This window comes from Argentina anserina, chromosome 3 (genome assembly GCF_933775445.1).
Source record: "Argentina anserina chromosome 3, drPotAnse1.1, whole genome shotgun sequence".
NCBI classification, from domain to species: Eukaryota; Viridiplantae; Streptophyta; class Magnoliopsida; order Rosales; family Rosaceae; genus Argentina; species Argentina anserina.
In genome coordinates this window covers 33,087,874-33,108,916 of record NC_065874.1, presented here as the reverse complement: position 1 = coordinate 33,108,916, position 21,043 = coordinate 33,087,874, and the positions used below count along the sequence as shown (strand labels likewise).

General features: G+C 37.6%; 6 protein-coding genes across 8 annotated transcripts in view; 4 read left to right on the top strand and 2 right to left on the bottom strand.

Annotated features, from left to right (window-relative positions):
- LOC126788918 (farnesyl pyrophosphate synthase) overlaps positions 1-3,614 on the top strand; it is an 87,391-nt gene extending 83,777 nt beyond the window's left edge. The window contains exons 2-12 of the mRNA XM_050514938.1: positions 67-240; positions 1,405-1,545; positions 1,631-1,717; positions 1,815-1,931; positions 2,017-2,105; positions 2,212-2,263; positions 2,393-2,488; positions 2,704-2,748; positions 2,844-2,933; positions 3,036-3,107; positions 3,230-3,614. Coding sequence (XP_050370895.1) covers positions 130-240; positions 1,405-1,545; positions 1,631-1,717; positions 1,815-1,931; positions 2,017-2,105; positions 2,212-2,263; positions 2,393-2,488; positions 2,704-2,748; positions 2,844-2,933; positions 3,036-3,107; positions 3,230-3,358 — 1,029 coding nt within the window. The 5' untranslated portion in view covers positions 67-129 and the 3' untranslated portion in view covers positions 3,359-3,614. The remainder of the gene's footprint in view (positions 1-66; positions 241-1,404; positions 1,546-1,630; positions 1,718-1,814; positions 1,932-2,016; positions 2,106-2,211; positions 2,264-2,392; positions 2,489-2,703; positions 2,749-2,843; positions 2,934-3,035; positions 3,108-3,229) is intronic.
- The window catches only part of LOC126788917 (heterogeneous nuclear ribonucleoprotein 1), a 156,219-nt gene that overhangs the window by 106,936 nt on the left and 28,240 nt on the right, over positions 1-21,043 (bottom strand). The gene's annotated exons all lie outside the window — the stretch shown is intronic.
- On the top strand, positions 4,705-5,010 carry LOC126787537 (uncharacterized). Its single transcript, XM_050513403.1, has one exon. The coding sequence runs from the start codon at positions 4,705-4,707 to the stop codon at positions 5,008-5,010; it is 306 nt and encodes a 101-aa protein (XP_050369360.1).
- On the top strand, positions 5,632-8,178 carry LOC126788926 (protein FERTILITY RESTORER RF2, mitochondrial-like). Its single transcript, XM_050514950.1, has 5 exons — positions 5,632-5,780; positions 6,366-6,435; positions 6,730-6,932; positions 7,526-7,598; positions 7,777-8,178. Exons 2-5 carry the CDS (start codon positions 6,381-6,383, stop codon positions 7,983-7,985), a joined length of 540 nt encoding a protein of 179 aa, XP_050370907.1. The 5' UTR covers positions 5,632-5,780; positions 6,366-6,380; the 3' UTR covers positions 7,986-8,178.
- Positions 11,056-16,320, bottom strand: LOC126788906 (uncharacterized). The gene is made up of 10 exons (XM_050514924.1): positions 16,072-16,320; positions 15,730-15,825; positions 15,062-15,183; positions 14,297-14,913; positions 12,828-14,161; positions 12,219-12,298; positions 12,021-12,113; positions 11,878-11,951; positions 11,575-11,707; positions 11,056-11,410 (listed from the first exon to the last, which is right to left on the bottom strand). The coding sequence occupies exons 1-10, from the start codon at positions 16,157-16,159 to the stop codon at positions 11,327-11,329; spliced, it is 2,721 nt and encodes a 906-aa protein (XP_050370881.1). The 5' UTR covers positions 16,160-16,320; the 3' UTR covers positions 11,056-11,326.
- Positions 17,204-20,382, top strand: LOC126788923 (calcineurin B-like protein 3). Of its 3 annotated transcripts, none has more exons than XM_050514944.1 (10): positions 17,204-17,348; positions 18,216-18,288; positions 18,382-18,536; positions 18,640-18,722; positions 18,889-18,960; positions 19,095-19,203; positions 19,349-19,401; positions 19,498-19,578; positions 19,704-19,816; positions 20,064-20,382. In XM_050514944.1, the coding sequence occupies exons 3-10, from the start codon at positions 18,413-18,415 to the stop codon at positions 20,119-20,121; spliced, it is 693 nt and encodes a 230-aa protein (XP_050370901.1). In that variant the 5' UTR covers positions 17,204-17,348; positions 18,216-18,288; positions 18,382-18,412; the 3' UTR covers positions 20,122-20,382. The 3 variants fall into 3 exon arrangements, with proteins under 3 accessions (XP_050370901.1, XP_050370900.1, XP_050370902.1); XM_050514943.1 differs by having other exon boundaries at positions 17,204-17,373; XM_050514945.1 differs by having other exon boundaries at positions 17,205-17,373; positions 18,889-18,948.

Below are 21,043 nucleotides of genomic sequence, written 5' to 3'. Positions count from 1 at the left end.
TTTAACACTGAATTGTTGCTTCCCTTGTTCAAAGCTTGCGGCTTTCTTAAAGATTTAAAGACCCTTCTCCTCCTCCTCTTTCCTCCCCAACATCAGAGTTCAGAGCTTGAAGCACATAACTGAAACAGAATGAGCAATTTGAGAGCCAAGTTCTTGGAGGTCTACTCTGTTTTGAAATCTGAGCTCATCAATGACCCTGCTTTCGAATTCACTGATGTTTCTCGTCAGTGGATCGAGCGAGTATGGCTATCTCTCTCTCTCTCTCTCTGTCTGTCTCTCTGAATTAAATGTGTTTGAAAGATCGAGTTTTTCTTGTGCTACTGATGCATTGAGTTTGGTTTCGTTAAGTTCTATGTTTCTGTGGAAGTTTATGTGATTCTGTTTCTGGGTTTTGGTTCTTGGACATGTTTCAATGTGCATGGCTGTGAAAGATCGAGTCTTTGCTTTTGTGATATTGTTACACAGAGTTTTGGTTTCTGAGTTGTTTTGTTCTGTGGATTTGAGGATATAATTCGGTTCTGTGCAAACGTGTTATTGTGATTTTGGTTGCTGGAATGAAAGTTCTGATGAACTCACTTTGTTTTAGGTTCAACTGGCAATGTGCACGGATCGGAAGATAGATCCAATGTATACATGTTACTGTTACATCGAGTTTGGGCTTTCGATTTTATTCTGTGAAAGTTCATTTGAATCTGGCCAAATCTTATTTATCTTGATATTTCTGGACTGAAAGAAATTTAATGGGGTTATTACTTTCATTTAGATCGGTTAGTGTCATATGACTTTTTATAAGAATGTTGGTACAGAGAAAATTGCTGTAATTGTTATTTGAGCTGTTCATACTTGAGCCACTGAATTAACATGAATTAGTTGGGATAGTATGCAAGGATTCTTGAAAATCTATGCCATATTGGGAATCTGGAGTCCTGAAGATAAAGGGGAAAGAGAATAAATGTGTTAAAAATTGTACCAATGAACCTCTGTTTAGAAGCTAGACTAATATATTAAGCATGAAGCTTAGACAAGCGAATTCCAAAGATTAGTTGCTGATAAATTAACAATTGAGAACTATCTATTCCATCGTAATCCGTATGAGCTTCACCAAGTATAGTCATGCATACATGAGATTTCTCCTCTTTGCCACGTGTTTATGCATTTGTAGGTGTTATCCATAATATCAATGTAAGCATGTGTATGTGCGACTGTGTATGGGTTTATCTTATTTCCAAGAAACTAGGGTCAATTAATGTTTCTGTGGACATAGAAATTGTTTGAAGGGTGGATTTATCTTTTCTATTATCTGAATGTGCTGTTGTATACTTGTATATCATTCTGTATTCACTCCTTACTGATATTTGTATATTACAATGGAGTATGTGTGTAATAGTGCCCCTTTTGTTGCAGATGCTGGACTACAACGTTCCAGGAGGAAAATTGAATCGTGGACTATCCGTTGTTGACAGCTTCAAATTACTTAAGGAAGGAAGGGAGCTAACAGATGGTGAAGTGTTCGAGTCTTGTGCACTTGGTTGGTGTATTGAATGGGTATGGCTACACAATGACGTTCTTGCAGCTTTTTCATCTCCTCATTGATCACAAGTTTAACTCTGTTTTTCTTTGAGATTTGTAGCTTCAAGCATATTTTCTCGTTCTTGATGATATTATGGATGGTTCTCATACACGTAGGGGTCAGCCCTGCTGGTTCAGACAACCAAAGGTGTGAGCTCCTAACAAGGTTCACCTTGTCCTTGTGCAGTTTTCTTTCTAATTGCTCTGAAAAAAAAAATCTAACTTGCATTATTGTTAATCCTAAGATTGGCATGATTGCTGCAAATGATGGCATCATTCTTCGTAATCATATTCCGAGGATCCTCAAAAAGCATTTTAGGGTGAAGCCGTACTATGTGGATCTGCTGGAGTTATTTGATGAGGTATCGTTGTGTTTAGATATAGACCAGGATCAGCTTGTTCCTTTCCTCTTTTAGGCACTTATCAATCATCAATGTTGGTCTGCAGGTGGAATTCCAAACTACCCATGGACAAATGATTGATCTAATCACCACTCTTGAAGGAGAGAAAGATCTATCAAAGTATTCCCTAGGGCTGTAAGTGAAATTTGAGATGGTTTGGATCATATATTATTATGAATATCAGTAATCTCTGTTTGCTATTTTTGGTTCGTAAGACTGAAGCGGTTGTGTTATCATGCAGTCACCGACGCATTGTTCAGTACAAAACTGCCTACTACTCATTTTACCTTCCAGTGAGTGCAGACCCCTGTTTATGGATTCATTAACTGTTGTTTGTGACAGGATTTAGCAAATGTTTTTTTGTCCCAGAATTTAGTGATTTTTGATAACTTAACATGATTTTGAGCCATCTATGCACTCAGGTTGCGTGCGCATTGGTGATGGCAGGAGAAAATCTTGAAAGCCATGCTGATGTGAAGAATGTTCTCATTGAGATGGGAACTTATTTTCAAGTACAGGTAACTGTTAACTTTTCATGGAACTACTTCTGTTATTTCCTTCCAATGAATGGTAGGAATTTATGCAGAAGTAAACAAGGACAGCTACACGATCATCTCCGAAATACCGATATCTATGACTAACCTTTTTTTTTTTTGTTAACCTTTCCCTTGTCTTTAAGCAGTCAAATTAGCAAACATCTTTCTGATGACACTCCTTTATTGTTTTTCTGTAGGATGATTACTTGGATTGTTTTGGTGATCCTGAAGTGATTGGAAAGGTATGTTGTTGATATATACTACTCCGCTTTTATTCATTTTACACTACCATCATACAGCCATGGGAGACCTTAGTTTTGGTCATTGAAACTATCAGGTTGGGACTGACATTCAAGACTTCAAGTGCTCTTGGTTGGTTGTTAAAGCTTTAGAACTATCCAATGAGGAACAGAAGAAAATATTACATGTAAGTAATAAATTCATTTCCCCTTGTGCATTAGTAAGTACTACGTCCTTATATCATAGCTGATACTGACCATATTTATCCATGGTTTTGCTATTTCACCAGGAGAACTATGGGAAGGACGATCAAGAGTGTATTTCAAAAGTGAAAGAGCTGTACCATGTCCTTGATCTTCAGGTTAGGTTCCTGGTCTTCTCTTTCTGCTTTACATTTTGGTACGATCGTGTGCTCTAATCTTTTCTTCTCTGGATTGGAACCAGTGCTTATAAAATATTGTGCTTTTCATTTGGTTTTTTTAGAGTGTTTTTGCTGAGTATGAGAGCAGCAGTTACGACAAGATTACAAAATCAATTGAAGCTCATCCCAGTAAAGCGGTACAGGCTGTGTTGAAGTCATTCTTGGGAAAGATATACAAGAGGCTGAAATAGAGAGACATACAAAAGTAGACCTGGCTCATTTTCTAATAACAGACTACGGAAAAATAAATATATAAGAAAGAGTGAAATTTATTTGTATCCCCATATCTTTATGTTTTCTGCTTAGGCTCTTATGAACCAGCTATGTTGGTTAGGCCTAACTTTGCTAATTTGAGGGAACCATTAATGCAATGCATTACGTTATAAGCCAAAGTTTGTAATTCAATTTCATTGAAAAAATTTCACAATCAAAAAGACCATTTCGGTTCATTCTGCAGCAAAATGATGGTTGCCTGCCTATTTTCCTGGGCGATGATACTCAAGTTGCTAGAAACCCTATTAGCCAAAAATAGGTTAGCTCAAGTGCAATACAGATATTCTTGGACAATTATTGTTAGGTTTTCATGGCATTTAAAAAAAAATGGAATTAGAACAGAAGAGGTGCAATAACGATGGAAACAAAATTAGTGGCTGGAAACTTTAGAGTAAGTTGTTACCACAAAAATACAGCTGCAAATAGAAAGGTTGTTGTAACTTGAAGCCAAAAATACAGTTATTAGATACTGCTGCATGTCAAAATTTGTTGACAGTTTACATTCCGATATTTCTGTGTGTGTTGGGGGTGGGTTGAAAGATAATTGTGAAACACATCTTTCACAATCTCACCCTTGTTCCTCGTTCCTTCTCTAAATTCAAGCGTACAAACCTGAGAAAACACTGTTTGGCCATTTGGTATTGAAATTCTGCCGATTCCAGAAATTAAAGATCCGGCCAGGTAAAATTATTTCTTGTTATTTGTTAACCATCTGTTATATCAGTTTCCCTAAATTCATTGTTTCTTTTGGGGGCTTTATTTATTTATTTATTTATGAATACATGATGATAACAATATAAAAATACAGCTGCAGTGACATTATTAAGTTCTTACTTGAGCTACTTATATAAATGACAGTTATGGGATTGTCATTGAGTTTAACAATGAACAATGATGCATCAAAAGTATTATCCTTGACAGGAACTGCTCCTATTCTGAGTCCTTGAAGAATAGTCCTCACAAAAAATCTGTCAAAAAGATCTTTTAGCCACATGGTTGCCCTCATGATCATTATAGTTATATATGGTAGATTTTTTTAAGAAGAGTTACATATGGTAGATTGTATCTGTCAAGACAGTTTAAATGATTGAAAGGGTTCCCATACTACTGATGTTTAACACAAGTACCTGATCCTTGAAGGACCTGAAGATGAAAAGTTTCCACTATTGAATTATATTATACAAAGAGAAGAACACACTTAAGCTAGCTATATCGAATACTGATTGGTTATTATTTTTCTTTGGTAAAGTTTGAAGAGACAAGAATGGCTGAAAAGGAGGAGAAGAAACCCCAAAGCCCAAGGATGAAGTGCAAGGGTCCCAACCTAACCATACCAGAGTTTAGTTTGGACGATTTCAAGAAACATTCACACAATGCCACACCAACATCTGCAAAACCTCAAAGTGCAAGGTGGAAGAACTGTCTTTGCTCACCCACCACGCACGTCGGATCATTCCGTTGCAGACACCACAGGAATTCAGGACTTCCTCGCGGTGGTTCTGTTGGCTCCAACCTGTCCAACTATGCAGAGCTGGCCGAGGCGCGCAAACAGAGTCCTCTTAATGACTAAGTGTCTAAGTTGATGAACCTCAGTTATTAAATCCATAATGTAGGGATCCTTAAGCCTAGCTGCCTAGCTCTATTATTTCATACGAGTTGAGTGAGTGTGTAGCATGTTTCCATGAATTCAAATCTACAAGAACCAAAATGACATTTTAGATTTTGATGTCATGCAACTGTTAATGATTTGTACTTGTCTTAGTTTGAATTCATTCTCAACTGGTAGTTTTTTTTTTTTGAAGCATCCCTTCATATATTCCAGTCAAAAAATGTTACGAGGGTCATATCTAGATTTGTCTCGGGTGTGTTAACGAAACACTTAGAAAGTAAGAGTTCCTCGCAAAAAAGCGTATGTATCAAGTTTCAAATCCATCCTGTGTCAGTAGCAATGTGGAAACTAGAGAAATTTCATTCCATTAACTAACAGCCAGATTTTAGCTGAGAAGATTCCCATTGTCACAAGGGAAACAACTCAGATTTGGGCTACTTCTCACTCAATCCCATGATTGAGCTAACAATCCACCACAAGGGTAATACCGTCAATTTGATACAACAAACTTTATACGACGTGCCGTTCGTTAGGATTTGCTCATCATCTTCTTCTCCTATTCTTCACCGCCTTCAATAGAATTTCCACAACCTCAAAACCTCTCCTTCATTTTTTCGAATTTCAGACCATTAGGGTTAGGGTTTCATACTAAGCAACACGCCGCTCGAAAAGGGTTCTCCGGTTTGTGATTCGCAGCGGTTGTTCCGCTTCAAAGGCGGAGTCTTTATCCAGTAAGAGCTTTATGATTCTGAATAAAGATTGAAATTTCGTGCTTTCGGTTGTTGTTTTTGCCTGCATAATTTGAACCTTGGATTCTCTAGCTTGAATTGATCATTGTTCTTGTGTAAAATGAGAATTGACGATTTGAAAGCTTGCAACTTTTCGTTTTGGAGGTTATATCCACACACATATATAATGGGTTCGGTGATTCAACAGGTTTAGGTAACTTTTGATATAAAAGCTGATCAAATGTCGATTCATGAAAGCAAGCTAGCATTTTGTGTGCTTTTTAATGAAACAGTAGTGGTTGGAGTTGGGACTACTTGGACGATAGGCTATGGAAATAAAATTTTGACTTTCATATTGTAATATAGAAGCATAGTTAAATTGAAGGTATGAGGAACATGGGAGTTTCTTTGACGCGTTAATGTGTTTGAAGAATTTTATTAGGAGGAAGTCGCAGTGGGGTTATTGTTTTTGCTTATGGCATATGCTCTTTTTTACATGCATTTGGGTTTTCCTGTTTTAATATATATGCATATGAGTATGTGTTGGTTGTTTTATAACCGTAGTGTGCAAAATCCTGTGTTTTCCAGGTGGTTGTTATCAAAATGGTGATGTTGACTGCAGCAAGTGCAATTGCTAGTTTACCTTTACTGCCAGCAGGTATAGCATAAGTGACGATGTTATGATTCTGTGATGTAGTTGAGGACAAGTTGTGCTATTATTTCTAACAGTTAGAAAATGAGGATATGCTGTCCAAGCAATTTGGAATGTTAGAATTGGGGAGTTAATTTTTATGTACAATTGCATGCTCATGCCAGATAATTTCTGGATGTATCTGATTCTTGGAATCACTTCTTCCATAACTGCATTGGTGGTCGATATATAGTTTTTCACAATATTTGCATTTTGGTTTTCAGAATGACATATCATGGTTATGTGCTTTGTAAATGATAGGGTCAGTAAGTCAGCACCAGGGACAGGCTGGGTTTTATGGGTCTAGTCCAAGAAGAGTTGGTGTGGGTCGAAGTGTGGTTGGCTTTGGCATTAGACCGGTGGGGCCTCGGACACAGATATCACTTCAGGGAAGAAAACCATCATCACCAATCACAGGGTCTCGTCGAATGCAGTCTGCTGCTGTAATATGTGCTTCTTCTTTGGTTAGTTTTCTGCTGCATGTCCTATATCATTACTGCAGTTTCTTTCTGTGTGAGTAGCATATATTGATTGGCCATGCAATTGTTTTCTTATGACATCAGCCCTGTGAGTAAACAGTGGTAAAGAAACTAGACATACCTATCTAAAACTGAAGTTATAGCTCAAAAACATACAAGCAAAAGCATTTTTTTGTTTTGAGTTCAGAGTTTAGCTAATGCGGCTGTTCTCTGTAATTGCCTTTTGGCCATTAGGAAGAAACAGTAAAAGTATTGACTACACAACCAAGCCAATAGGTTTCACACATCTGTCCCTTATGATTTATACTTCAGTAGGGTTTTTGGCTCCAATGTCAATTAATCACCTTCTTTGCTCTGCTTTTTCATTTTCCTTTTTTCTTATTTTGCAAAGATATTTAATTGTTGTACTTGTACTGTCTATGTGTTTTGTACCTTCTGTTGATTCATGACCCTGCAATAAAACATCAGGAAATTTTTGTGCTTAAATAGTATATTTAATGGCATCAACGAACTTTTTCTCCCCATGATTCTGATCCTTGACTTTGAAACATAGCCTGATTTTGCCTTATCTTTTACAGAATGCCAAATGCAGTACAGAAGGGCAAACACAAACTGTTACACGGGAGTCTCCAACAATTACACATCTTCCTGGTATGATCTAACACCTAGCGTAAATTTCATATACAGTAGTGTCAAGTCTCCTGTGCTTGAACCTTTGTATGTTTTGTATCGTGTCTTGATGCTCGCCTGAATTCCCTTGGAACTGCTGTTTTGTATGTGCAATTTCCATCTTTGTCAAACAACCCATAATAGTTGAATGAAATTACAGGCAAGGAAAAGTCTCCGTTGCTTGATGATGGTGGAACAGGATTCCCTCCCAGAGATGATGATGGTGGCGGCGGCGGCGGTGGGGGTGGTGGTGGAGGCAATTGGTCAGGAGGCTTTGCCTTTTTTGGATTTCTTCTTTTCCTCAGCTTTCTAAAGGATAAAGAAAGTGAGGGTTCTTATCGAGAAAATAGGAAAAGGTCTTCATATTGAACTTTAGTTAAGGTTGCTGCAGTTATATTCTTCACTGTTCTATTGAATAATTATCTTAACTTTCTACACCTACAAAAATGGTCAGTTTGATGTTGTGCCTGTCCCATTTGTGGACATCAACTCATCAAAAAGACCTGTATTCTTTACTCTGAATATTGAATCAATGTAGCATCTGCAATTTTGTTTCTCTGAGCATTTATCTGTTGGCAAATGAACTTCTATTCGGGATTTTAAAAGAAATTAACAATGAACTTAGAATGTTCTACAATTTGGTCACCAACTAAATCCTGAAACTAAATATTCAAAATCTAAACGTTGTACGGTTTGCCAAATACAATTAAAAAAAAAACTGTAGTCACATATCTGCCTTGAAGAAAATCTTGCTTCAAAAAAACAGAGAAATGCCATGAAGTCTGCCCTTCCTAAAACTGAAAACCGTATTCCTCCGAGTAGGAAAAATCGAAGAGAACTTGATATACACGTCTCATAATACGTATATGTACTCTAGCCTCAGTCTTTCCCTCTGTTTGATCTTTTTCGGAGCTAGTGTACTTAAAACCTTTGGCGATGAATTTCCTATGTATGATACAGTTTTTCTAGAATTATTTATCGATGTATACGTTGATGAATCTGAATGTAGATTATTGAATTTTCCAGAGCTCTGAACAGCTTTAATGCTTATCAGATCATGGTTTTGATGAGTGAGTACTGTATGGTTGTGTTTGAAACACAGAGAGACATTAGGATTACTCATATTTTCAGTTTGCTGATATATGAGATATGAGTATTGAGTACTATGATCTTTCTTTGTGTATGTACCTGGTGGGTTCAGCAGGTTAAAGACGTAGACGAGGTCTTCGAGGTGGGATCTATGGGTATGGTTTAAGAAAAGCTTGTGTTGATGAAGCGTGGTGCATTTTTCAGATGAGACCGGTCGAGATTGGTGCAACTCTAGTTGTATTGCAACTTTGCAATGAACATGCTCTACATTGCTGCACATGAACTAGCTTTTCCTTTATATTGATGTATTACGTTACTCATTGCTTCGAATCAAGCCTCAACCAAGTCTGCATTAGTGTAGGATTTGGTGTACATCAGATCTAATTGCTCGTAACTAGGCGTCAGCTGCTGATTTGCTACCATTGTCATTTCTATCATTTATTTCCCACTGTAACAGTAGCAGAGAGGTTGGTATATACTTCGCAATCTTGTAATCAAAGACTCGATGAAAACCACTTTACACAGATGCACAAATAGCTCAAAACCTGACCAGTATCATGAATTCGGTTGTAGAAGAACTTCCCGAAACAAATTTTGAGAAGTTCAAGATTGTAAGAATTCAATACCGTGATCAACACCGCCTGAAATGTTTGGTAAGTAGTACTCACCAAAATCGATGATATTCCTATTCCTTCTAGGTTTGCACTTATATGTTCCTATACTTCCTATTAAAATTGGACAAATACTGCAATATTCTTATATTTCGTAAGTTATGCCTTATTATTTCCTATATAAAGTTGCTTACCTCTTCCCTTTTATGTATAAAAATACACATTCGTTTTGTGTACTAGTGCTTTAATTTCTCTACACAACCAGAGACCAACATGGGAAATTCTTCTTCAAAGAGAATAGAGCTTCTAAACAAGGCTTTATAAAGCGAAGGCATGACCTTGCGGATGCACATTTGAAGTTAAATGGCTATTACAAAGAAGTAGCCGACTTCATAGACGCTTTCACTAAAGAACAGAAGCCCCAGCCTCAGAATCCGAGAACCCAGCAATATACAGTTGATCTACCTGAAGACGACGACGATGAGGCTATGGAGAATCTCAATGAGGGTGCTTTGAACACAAGGAGGCAAGACATTATTGTTGTGCCAGAAGCCTGCCGGTTGGCTTTGACGGACGTCTCCTGCAAGGAGTTCTTGCAAGAATTAGGAGATGTTGGAGAAAAATTTCAGATGGCCTATAACATTGGTGAGGAAGTTTCAAAGATGTTGGAGACGAATAGTACTGAAAACAAGTCTAAATCAGTTGCAACCTCCCAAACTCTTGCGCTCACTATCAAGGAGCAGCTCTAGAGTTCATTGTTCAACTTTCAATGTCAGCTCTGAAAGAATGGGCTTAACACTTAAGAAGCTGAAAGACTAGGAGGTGAAACTCTACAAGGATTTGAACCGAAAAAAGCAAGCCATGAAGAAATCAGATAAGAGCAATGCCAGTGCAGGAGAGGAGCATGATAACATAATGGTGAACCCCAAAGTTGAGGATTAGGAAGAGAGTGCTGAGTTCTACTCTGACCAAATTACTAAACTGAGAGACGAATAGTTGCATCCCAAACTTTACGAGGAGCTAAAAGGGACGAGGAGAAACTGGAAGGCACATGTCAGAGTTATATAAAACACAAAAGAAGATCATGTTAGAAGTTAAAGAATATCCCATATTACGCTGCGAAGAAGAGCACGTAGAAGCTACTAAAAAAGCTTGATAATTGGTGGCGGTGTTTTGCTTCATATATTTCTCAACAAATAGCATACTTTGGAGTTCTGTATTGTTGGCTCTCCGAGAGCAAGCCTCCAATATTAGAAGATCTGAGAGAAATAGAGGAGATGGAGGTTGAAAAGCTTTTGGAACGATGTTGAAGCTATACTAGTTCAACAGAAGAATGATCATTGTCATTGGCATGAGGTAGCGAAACTTCAGAGGCGAGGCGAGTCGAGTCTAGAGAGGAAAGACTAAAAAATAATGAGGTTCCTGAGGATGAGGAGCAGCAGATCAATGAGATTGACGAGTTAAAGAAGAGAATAAAGGAGAAACGAGAGAGGTATAATAGTGCAAAGCAGGATACCCAGGAAAAAATGAAACAATTTCAGACAGGGTTCGCTGAGCTTCTCGAAAAGCTAGAGGAATTTATACCCTAGAACATGGAGTACCCCTCTGGCTTCGCCAAGATGACAACATTTTACATTTTAGTTTAAAGACCATGTCAATCCTAGAACATGTAGAGTGTAATTTTTCTTTTTCTTCTTTTTTGTCAAAAGAACTAGACACAATTGTTAAATAAATGAGCTAGTCTATTGTTTTTAATGTGAAGGCTAGATTGGGCTAAACTGTATACAATGAACTGTGCTAAGGCTGACCTAGTACTAGATGCTACACTCCTTCACAGGAGGCAGAAGGGGGATTTTCTATTGCAACCAAAAACCTACATTCCTCAGAACTTAGGACTTTTTGCGTACAACATTGTGATGATAAAATGATAGCTTCAGCACAACAGATGGTAAGTGATATAACTGCCAACTAATACAGCAACTATACAAGCCTTCGAAGTTTGGAAACAACTCATTTTGTTGGTCTCGTCCAGGTAGTTTCTGAGGTTACAGTATTTCCGTAATAAGCTTGCTTCGAGGATTCATCCCAGTAAACCTGAAAATCGAACAAATCAAGGTTATATTTCAAAAGCCATAAAACCAAGGCTTGAAATAAATAAATAAATAGGATTACTCCGCAGCCTGTCTATTAGAGAGTGAAGTTAATTACTAGCTGGTAGACAATGCATTGTGGAAAGTTAGGGGTCCAATTAAAAATACCTGCCATCCAGAGGGGAGATTCCTTGAAAGTTCTGTAAGGTCCGGCTGCTGGTTCCCGTTACTAGGTGCTTCTGGTGCGGTCTCCACAGCCTCACGGGCTAACTGAGTCTTTCTCCGCTTCACCTTCTCACGCCTGTATGAAACAGAATTTCACATCATTATAGAATCACATCGAAAACCTGGACAAAACAACCAAGACACGACTATGCATATACGTATATGCAAATCTTGTTGAAACTTCATCCCTACTGCATCCTGCATCTAAGCAAACTAAAAGTTTCTTTTGATTAAGAATCCCCATACCAATTGCCGCCCAAAGGTTGAAAATTAGCATTGTCTTTGGCCTCTCCACTTGTAATTTGTTGTGAATACCATTCCTGCAAGGAAAGCTAGTTAAGAAAGCGGGGTCAAAAAGTAGTGACTTGCACAAATAAATTCCAGCATACCTCTATTTCCCTTTGTCGCTTTCTCTCTAGTGACTCATATGTATTATCAGGTTCCTCCTCATCTTCTAACAACTCCTCTTTTGCTGCTTTCCACTGATTTTCAAATATAAAACTCAGGTGAATCTAAAAAATATTCATATACGAGTAGTAATTGGAAAATATATAAAGATGTGGCAAACTAGATGAGAGGGAGCATACCTTGTCCACCAAACTGGAGACTTTCTTATTAGACCTCAAGGAAGAAGAAGCTGGTATTGTCCGCTTTTTAGTACGTAGAACTGAAAAAAGAAGTAAAAAATTAGCATTCCTCCAATACATTGTATACACATGTCATCATATTAGCAGGTTTAATCTCATGATTAACCAAAAAAGGAGCATTTGCTGGCTTGCAGTTTTCATAATATATGTAGCCATTGCAGACTAGAGGGCTAAAAGAGCAAAAAAAAAAACTCTTATTATATTCTGTCATTGCTGCATTTAGTAACAGGAACAAAAGAACAAGAGTGTTCATAGCGCACTATAAACACCTTCATAGATTTCATATATAATCTGTCTAGAAATTAGGACACACTTCAAGAAAGATGAAAACTACAGAATATTTATTTAACTAGTTTTAACTTTTAAACTCATGTCTCATCCACTCAAGAAAAGCATGTAATACATATAATATGACAATACTTTCTACCCAAAAAAATTGTTTTACACTTAAATTGAACCATTGTAAGATATCAGCTATACAGTTTATAAGCTTCTTTTCTGAGGAAATTATCAAGAACGACAAATAAAGCCATAGTTCAAAAGCTTTACCTTTTGATTGAACCTTCGCAACCACTGATGTGGCAGGAATAGGTTCAGCAATAGAGACTGTATTAGTTAATGGAACAAGAATCGTATCTTTTTCCATAATATTAGCAGGCGCTTGGACAGTGGCTGAGATAGATGGAACCTGCAAAGTTGAACCACTGATGCCTGTTCCTTCAAAGGAATTGATACTTGGACGATCAGATGAAAGGTTGTCAGAGCTAATAGTAGCAGCCTCACTGTGAAATTGCATGGAATTTATGCTATTGACTACAGGAGGGGTAGGTACTGTTCCATCTTGAAGCGCATAATATGTGACAGGCGCAACAGGATTTGCCACAACCTGAGCATTGTCAGCGTAGGTGCTAAGACCTGCACCATAATAAACTGGTACATGGGGTATAGCAAGTTGACTTCCTTCAGCTTGTCCATAATAATTACCACCAGGTGCTTCAGCAACTGTATGTCCATAATATTCAAAACCAGAAACTGGATAGGAGAAATTGTATTGTTCTGCATAGAGAGGTTGTGCTGTCTCAGAATAAGACACCAGTGGAGGGTATGGAGGTTCAGGTGGTGGCTCATCAGGTGGAGGCGGAGGAATCTGTTCATTATCAGGTGGGGGTGGAGGGATCCACTCCTCATCTGGAGGAGGTGGAACCGCAAAAGTATCCTCTGAAACTAATGATGTGTATAGGGAAGCTGAATTTGGCTGATTTGGCTGCTCTGTTCCAGTGAACTCCTTTGCATGGAACGCATAAGAATTAATAGTTGTATTCTCGGCTAAATTTGAATCTTCAACTTCCATGTCCACATCCATGTCAACATCTTCCTCAGCACAAACCTCATTCTTGGTAGTTAACTCATCAGGAACTATTATACCATGGACTTGTTCACTTGCACCAACCTCTATTTGTTTAGTAGGGGGGCCAAATGCAGAAACATACTCATTATTCACAATACGGTCTTTAACTTCTTGATCTTCACTGACTGCATCCGCACTAAGAGAACCATGACATTCATTTAGAGAAGAAATAAGTTGCTTCTCTTCTACTCGATCTACTTCAGTTTTAGATTCCTTGCTTTCCTGAACATTAATTTCTCCCTGGAAGAATGATGCTTGAGATGCCTCAACTTGATTTGACTCTCCAGAATTTACAATCTTAGACATTTCAACATCAATAGCACTCTCAAGCCGCTTAAGCTGTATTTCAGAATGCATCCAAAATGGAAGCAGAGATGATCCATAGGAAACTAATGACTTCAAATCAAACAGTCTGATTTCAATTTCCAATATGTATTTTGTGATCTGGTCAACACCTTGCAGTTGATCCTTGGACCTGAGGCATATAAAGAATTAATCAACATCACCCAAAGAAGATATAGGAAAGATGCAACAAATTATAAATGAACGAGAAAATATGTAAATAATTAGATGTATTTGTATGTGAAACTGGGAGGGGTGAAGAAATTACCGTTGTAGTGACTTCAATCTCTCTAACAAAGCCTCAGTATATTTTACAAGATGAGAGGAGGGATCAATCTCTGATCCATTATAGTATCCTAGATTCCAGTCATTCATCTGGGACCCCTCCCCATATAGGGCCTGAGGTACCATATTGGAAGACCCTTCAATGGGATTAGAATTAGAATAACCATTAGACTCTTGCATACTAACAGGAACACTCTCTTTTTCATCAATAGAAGGCATCTTCGGTTCACAGGTTGACTTGCCAGCCTGGGCCAAAACATCAGGCACTTCCCATGAGGTTTCTCCAGTTTCAGTATTCCAGTAATAATAGCTTTGACTTTCTTCATGCATCACAATCTTCCAACCTGAACTGACATCACCAATAACTTGTACATTATCAGTTTCAGGCGAAGAAAGTTTATCCACTAAGTCCACTTCTGTACATAAATCCCCAGTGGTCAGATCACCATTTTCTTTTTTATCACTATCTTCAATGCTCTCATCACAATCCAGTGTATCAGAGTCGGTATCCACTCCCTTTTGATGGAAATTCTGAGAAGCAGGCACCTCACTACCTTTGATATCCAAATTCTTTCCCAATTCATTAGGCACACTCTTAACCTGATAAGGGTAAAGCATTTAGCATGTGTACAGAGGGGAGGGAGAGAGAGCATCATACAAGTCACTAAAGTAGACAGTAACTGAGATCAATTATGGGTGAAGCCATTGAATATAATGGAAGGAAAGAAGAGAAATTAATTGTGCTTACCTCGTCATCACTCGGAGGCAAAGAGTTCCCTACAGCATCACCATGAGTTTTATTTGAGCCATCATCCAACTCCTCATCACTATACTGGCCAAGTAAAAGCAGCGGATTTTCTGGTTGCTGACCTGCAGACATAATAATACTAGCATGTCAGATACTATGCAACCCTTCATATTACCTATTCACCAACATACGAAAACCTTAAACAGAAAGGCTACAATATTTATGTGAATGGAAGTAATTGCAACTAAGATCAAGAGAGGAAAATGAATTGAGAATTTTGGATATCTTCATTGCAAGCACCTGTTACACATGGAAGGAAAACATCAGCAGGGCACAAAGCAATAAAGCCAAGGACATACGAACCAATAGACAAATTTCCCGGCTGAAATCTCCTGAACTATTCTCCGCTGCCAGAAAGCACAAACCGAACAGGGGGAGTAATTCAACAGTTTCACTGCGGCAAGGGGGCAGACACAACCTCACAGTGAACGTTCTCCTCCAACCTACAGGCCGAAAAAGCACATTCTTTGCGAGGGGGGTGCAAACAACATAACAATGTCTTGTACATAATAGTTTTTCCATAATTTTCCCGGCGAACAACATAATTGTTGTGCACACATGTCCTCTCTACATAGTCCTTTTTTCGAAGAAAACTTTGGGGAACCCACCTGAAGAAGATGGTGAATTGGGTAAACCGGATTCGCTTTTCGAATGTACTTCTCCTCCAACTCCCTCATGTTCAGCAGAGCCACCCAAATCTCCTCCTATACACACCCACATACAAATCTTCAGAACATACTAATTCACCTAATTACACTCAAATTAAAAATTAATTTGGGGGTACAACTCTTCAGTCTAGTTAAAGATTCAATCTTTTTAGTCAAAACTAGAATAGCAACAAAACCCTAGCAATGAAATGATTGAAATCAAAAGCCCTAAACAATTGTACGCTGATTCAATCAAATATTGACATAGATATGCAAATCCAGAGAGAGAGAGAGAGAGAGTACCAGAGGGTTCGGCGAAGAGGTCGAGCTTAACTCTGCGACCAGAGCTGGACATGGCGGCAAGACGACGTCGTTCTTTTCGGTTCCCCATGGATTTGAAACCCAAGGCTTACGCAATTCATACACAGAGAGCTCGAAAAGCCTTGCCCTAATTCGAATAAAAGCTTCAATAAGTTTGATGGAATTCGTCTTCTTCTTCCTTCTCTCTCTGTTCTACCCTCGCATAGATTGTCGCTTTATATATGTATGGATCTGATGGAATGTTGTAATTTGCTTTTGCTAAACATGCCCATTTGCTGGTCCAATGGGCCTCCAAATATTAAAAAGAAAAAATCTTTTTTTTAAAGAAATAAAAACATAATTCAACAAGTCACATCGATTACGTTAGCAAATTAGTAATACAATCACTCAATTTCACTAATCAGACTTTGATTCACGTGCTATTATTCCATAACACATATACTGATCTCTTACTGCAGTTGCAAGAACTCGAAAACTACAAATTGGTAGAAGTTGTGACTCGAGCGTACAATTGTATGTTAGGGCATTGGATAAAAGTGGTTTTGTTTAATAAAAGTTTTGATTTCCTATTTACTTTTGACTTTGACAAAAGGATTTTAGAGTATCCTGGTTAAGTTATTCCTTTAAGTTTATGGACTAGTGTGGTATAGCATACACCCCTCCTCTAACCCATCTAAAACGAAAACTCCAGCGTTTCACAGTGCGCCTACACTTTATCAATTATTTGTATACAACTGCGATTTTGTTATAGTTTACTCCTAGTTAGTTTCATTGTCGCCATTTTATAAGAGAATGAGTACGATTTTTAAGATCTTTATTATGAGTTGTCATATCATTTATGTGTTTATAATTTATATAAAATTTTAAATTTTCAAATTACGTAATAATGTTGCGGCTTTTGTTGAAAATGATTGATACTGATAATTTTCTTTATCCTCAAAATAAAATAAAATAAAGATTGGGAAAAATAAATAAAAGGAGGAGTTTCTCCAATAATGCATTATCGGCGCGTGAGAAACCGCCAAACCAACAACCGTACGGTGTCGTATTGCACTTGATATCAAAACACCAACTCCCCAAAAACACGATATATTCGTCTTCATAAACACAACACCATCGCCAGCTTCTTCTTCAAATCTTAAAAATTCATATTCCTCGTTAACCCTTCTCCTCCAGATTCTCTAAAGCCACCCCCAGTTGCACAGAGATCCTGTACCGCCATCGCCACCAGGACCCCTCCTCTCTATTTCCCACACCAAGTAAAGATTGGTTTTTTTTTTACATGTAAATCTCTAAATTTTGAAATCAAAATCTCATATTTATGTAATTTTACTTGTTTTTTTTATTTCCCAATTTCCCAAATCTTTGTCTGAATCTGTATCTGCTTAGTTCTGTTCCGTTTGTTTTGTTCTGTTGTTGGATCTCGATTTGGATTTGTATCCAATTCATGTTTATGATTGGATGTTTTGATATGGTTTTCGTATGAATGATTGTTGTGTGAGCTATTAAGTCATCTCCTTAAGCGTTTTGAGTTCAAATTTAGTGTGAATATTCTTCGTTTATGCTTCACAATTGGTGTGTTGTGACTTGTGAAGCATTGTGAAGGGTGGAATTCAGTTAGCTGGAGAAAGATTCGCACTTTAAATTCGATTGTTGTTGTTTATAACTTTAGATTGTCATCAGTTTGGTCACGTCATTACGAGGATTGGTTTTGTGATAAGAATGTGTGAATTTTCGTATTCAAATCCATTAAGATTTTGAAACTTTTCAGTTCTGATTATGGTATGAATGAGGTAGCCCTCAGTTGATATGAGCTTCTGTAAGCGTCACTGAGATTTGGTAGATGAGAGTGATGAGGCTAATAGGAGTTTATAATGAAGTTGTCAACAAAGATTGTTTGAATATTAGATTAGGAAAGTAGTTGAATATGGTGGTTTGTTGAAAGTCAGATGTGTGGGAGTGTTTGATATTACAAAAGTTGCATGTTCAGTCACATATACAATGCTTCTTTCGCTTAGTTGTCTGTTTATTGTTAAGCTATATAAGAACAATATTGTTTTATGTAAACCAGATTCAGGGTTGGCTGAGATATCTTTCTGAAATAGTTCATCTATCTTTGAATTCAGATTTAGGGTTGGCTGCTCTGTGGGTTTTGCCATTTGGGTGCATATATAAAAATAAGCAGGAAATGGTGAAAAGGTTTGTTTTGTTATTCTGAAGTTATAGACTGCTTAGTTTGAAGGAAACACACTTGAATCTTATGTCTTATCTATACTCTTTCATGTGAACCAGGTATGGAGTGTTTTGATTGCCAGAAAATACCATGTTGCAGTGCATAGAGGGGTTAAAGCATTTATGTGCTTCCCTACTGAGGTGCTGTGATCTTGACTTATATAAACAATCGAGAGGATTAGAAGACCCTGAAATTCTGGCTAGGGAGACAGTGTGTATGTTATCCAACCCCTTCTTTTTCCATATGTATCTACTATTTGTATCTCTTCTTGTTAACTGCCATAGATGCTGATTCAGTTATTTATATATTTTATGCAGTTAGTGTTAGTGAAATAGAGGCACTATATGAGTTATTTAAGAAGATTAGCAGTGCAGTGATTGATGACGGGTTGATCAACAAGGTTTGTATTCTGTATATTTGGTTTATTAATTCAAGAACATTTTTCTTGTAGGAATTGGGCTCATATTTCACACTCATACTTTAGGTCCCTTCCTCATTGAACTATTACTTCTCTTTCCTTACTTTTTTCTCATCCTCTTTTGTCATTTTCTTATGCCTTTTTGTAGGAGGAGTTTCAATTGGCGTTATTCAAGACAAACAAGAAAGAGAGCTTATTCGCTGATCGTGTACGTTTTTCTGTGAGACATTACATCTTCGTCAAACTTGTTGTAGTCTTTTTTGAGTCGATTGTCGTGATTGTATAATTCTATTTCATCATTGGACCATCTCAAGGCAGTGATTGATAAGACTTACTTATCACTTGTCTTTGCAGGTATTTGACTTATTTGACACGAAGCACAATGGAATACTAGGTTTTGAAGAGTTTGCTCGTGCTCTCTCTGTCTTCCATCCTAACGCCCCAATCGACGATAAGATTGAGTGTACGTATCTGAAATTCATTGTGATTGACTTTTGCTGTTGCTTGTAAAACAACATTCATTGTGTTGTATATGAATATGAAACATAGACTTAAGTCTTTGGTAGTATGGTTTATGTATTACTGATCCTTGTGATGTCAAACTCCAGTTTCGTTTCAATTATACGACCTCAAGCAACAGGGCTTCATTGAAAGGCAGGAGGTAATCTCTTTGTTTGATGATCTACTTTGTGTTATCTTTGATTTCCTTTGTTAGTTTCCGTCTGTCCTTAACAAATAATGTATTTCTATATATTAGGTGAAGCAAATGGTAGTGGCCACGCTAGCAGAATCCGGCATGAATCTTTCGGATGAGGTGATAGAAAGTATAATCGATAAGGTGCTTTCTCAGCCTCTTTTTCATCTTTCTGTGATCTAAGGAATATGTTGATTAAGTGGAGGAGTTCGTGGTCTGTTGCTGAAGCATGATCAATTTTTACTTACTATTTTAAACCTTGGTTTCAGACATTCGAGGAAGCTGATACAAAACATGATGGGAGGATTGATAAGGAAGAGTGGAGAAGCCTTGTTTTGCGGCACCCATCCCTTCTGAAAAACATGACTCTTCAGTACCTCAAGTAAGTCCTGGATATTATTATCAACCTAGAGCACTGAACAGAATAATGATAGTTCTAACACTATCTTGTTTAATTTCCGTTGAGGTCACCCTAATCCCGTATTCAGGATTTCGGATGTTGATTACCTATGATGAACAGTGCTACATGTGACAGATTTTAGATGTAGCTGCCCTTGTTTGTAGATCCGCTTCACTTGCTTGGCTTCTGAGTTAATACTTATGATTTGTCTTGTTTGTTTTCTGAGCAGAGACATCACCACAACATTCCCAAGCTTTGTATTTCACTCACAAGTCGACGACACCTAGAAGTTGAAAATTTCCATTTTAAGCGGAGACATTATTTTTTAATTAAATTATTCCCAAGATTTGCATGTTTCCGAAGAACATGGTCCACTCTAGTGTAAAGGGCCATGTGGAGAATTATCATACCATATTTGTTGTTTCATTTGAATATTTTTGGATGTGTGTAATTTATCCTCTAACGATGTGCCGGTTTTGATTTGGAGTTTTCATTGATACGAATTATGTGAAAGGTTGTTGGGTTCAGAATATCTGATGTTGTATCTATATTCCAGTGTCACACAACTGTCAGTCTTGCTTATTAACTTTAACAATGTTGACTTAGGAGGAGAGTTAAAAGTCTGATTGGAATAGCTTGGCAATGTAGTCTTGTCAATTGAATTGTATTTGATATTGGTTGAATGAGGTGACTGATCAAATACCTGTACCCAGAAGAATCAGAAGTTCCTATTGATCGCATCTATTGTTCCTTTCCCTTGAAGTCTTGAACACACCTCCCTTGTCTTTAATGCAGTGAACCCCCACGGTTTGAAATTCAGCCAACTTTACTTCCTACAATCAAGTGGACATGTGTCCAGCCAATATTCAGTACTCGCATTCTCTTAGGCAAACCGATGGTCAGTTCAGTTCTTGTTGCTAACAAGCGATCAAGGATATTACTTTTGCTAACAGATGATATGCTCATCAGCTCATATATCATTCATTCGGCAACAAAAGAATTCAGCTACCAATACAGTTTCTCGTTTCATTTAGTCAAACAGTAGGTGAAGAAGAAGATACACAAGGAATAGTTTTCGACTTTTCCACAATCCACAAGGGTATGACACTACCGTTTGTATGATTACGAAAGCTATGATAACAGGTTTCTGGATTCCATATAAACAAATTGTTCAGAAGCTGAGTCAATTTTGGTACGTTCAACCTCTAA

Coding starts and splice junctions, on each gene's coding strand:
- LOC126787537 (XM_050513403.1), top strand. CDS start 4,705: ATGGCTGAAAAGGAGGAGAAGAAACCCCAAAGCCCAAGGATGAAGTGC.
- LOC126788906 (XM_050514924.1), bottom strand. CDS start 16,159: ATGGGGAACCGAAAAGAACGACGTCGTCTTGCCGCCATGTCCAGCTCT. Junction 12,114..12,218: donor TCTCCAGTTTGGTGGACAAG/GTATGCTCCCTC, acceptor TTTGAAAATCAG/TGGAAAGCAGCAAAAGAGGA. Junction 11,411..11,574: donor ATCTCCCCTCTGGATGGCAG/GTATTTTTAATT, acceptor TTCGATTTTCAG/GTTTACTGGGATGAATCCTC.
- LOC126788926 (XM_050514950.1), top strand. CDS start 6,381: ATGGTGATGTTGACTGCAGCAAGTGCAATTGCTAGTTTACCTTTACTG. Junction 6,933..7,525: donor TAATATGTGCTTCTTCTTTG/GTTAGTTTTCTG, acceptor TATCTTTTACAG/AATGCCAAATGCAGTACAGA. Junction 7,599..7,776: donor AACAATTACACATCTTCCTG/GTATGATCTAAC, acceptor ATGAAATTACAG/GCAAGGAAAAGTCTCCGTTG.
- LOC126788923 (XM_050514944.1), top strand. CDS start 18,413: ATGTTGCAGTGCATAGAGGGGTTAAAGCATTTATGTGCTTCCCTACTG. Junction 18,961..19,094: donor CTGATCGTGTACGTTTTTCT/GTGAGACATTAC, acceptor TTGTCTTTGCAG/GTATTTGACTTATTTGACAC. Junction 19,402..19,497: donor GCTTCATTGAAAGGCAGGAG/GTAATCTCTTTG, acceptor TCTATATATTAG/GTGAAGCAAATGGTAGTGGC.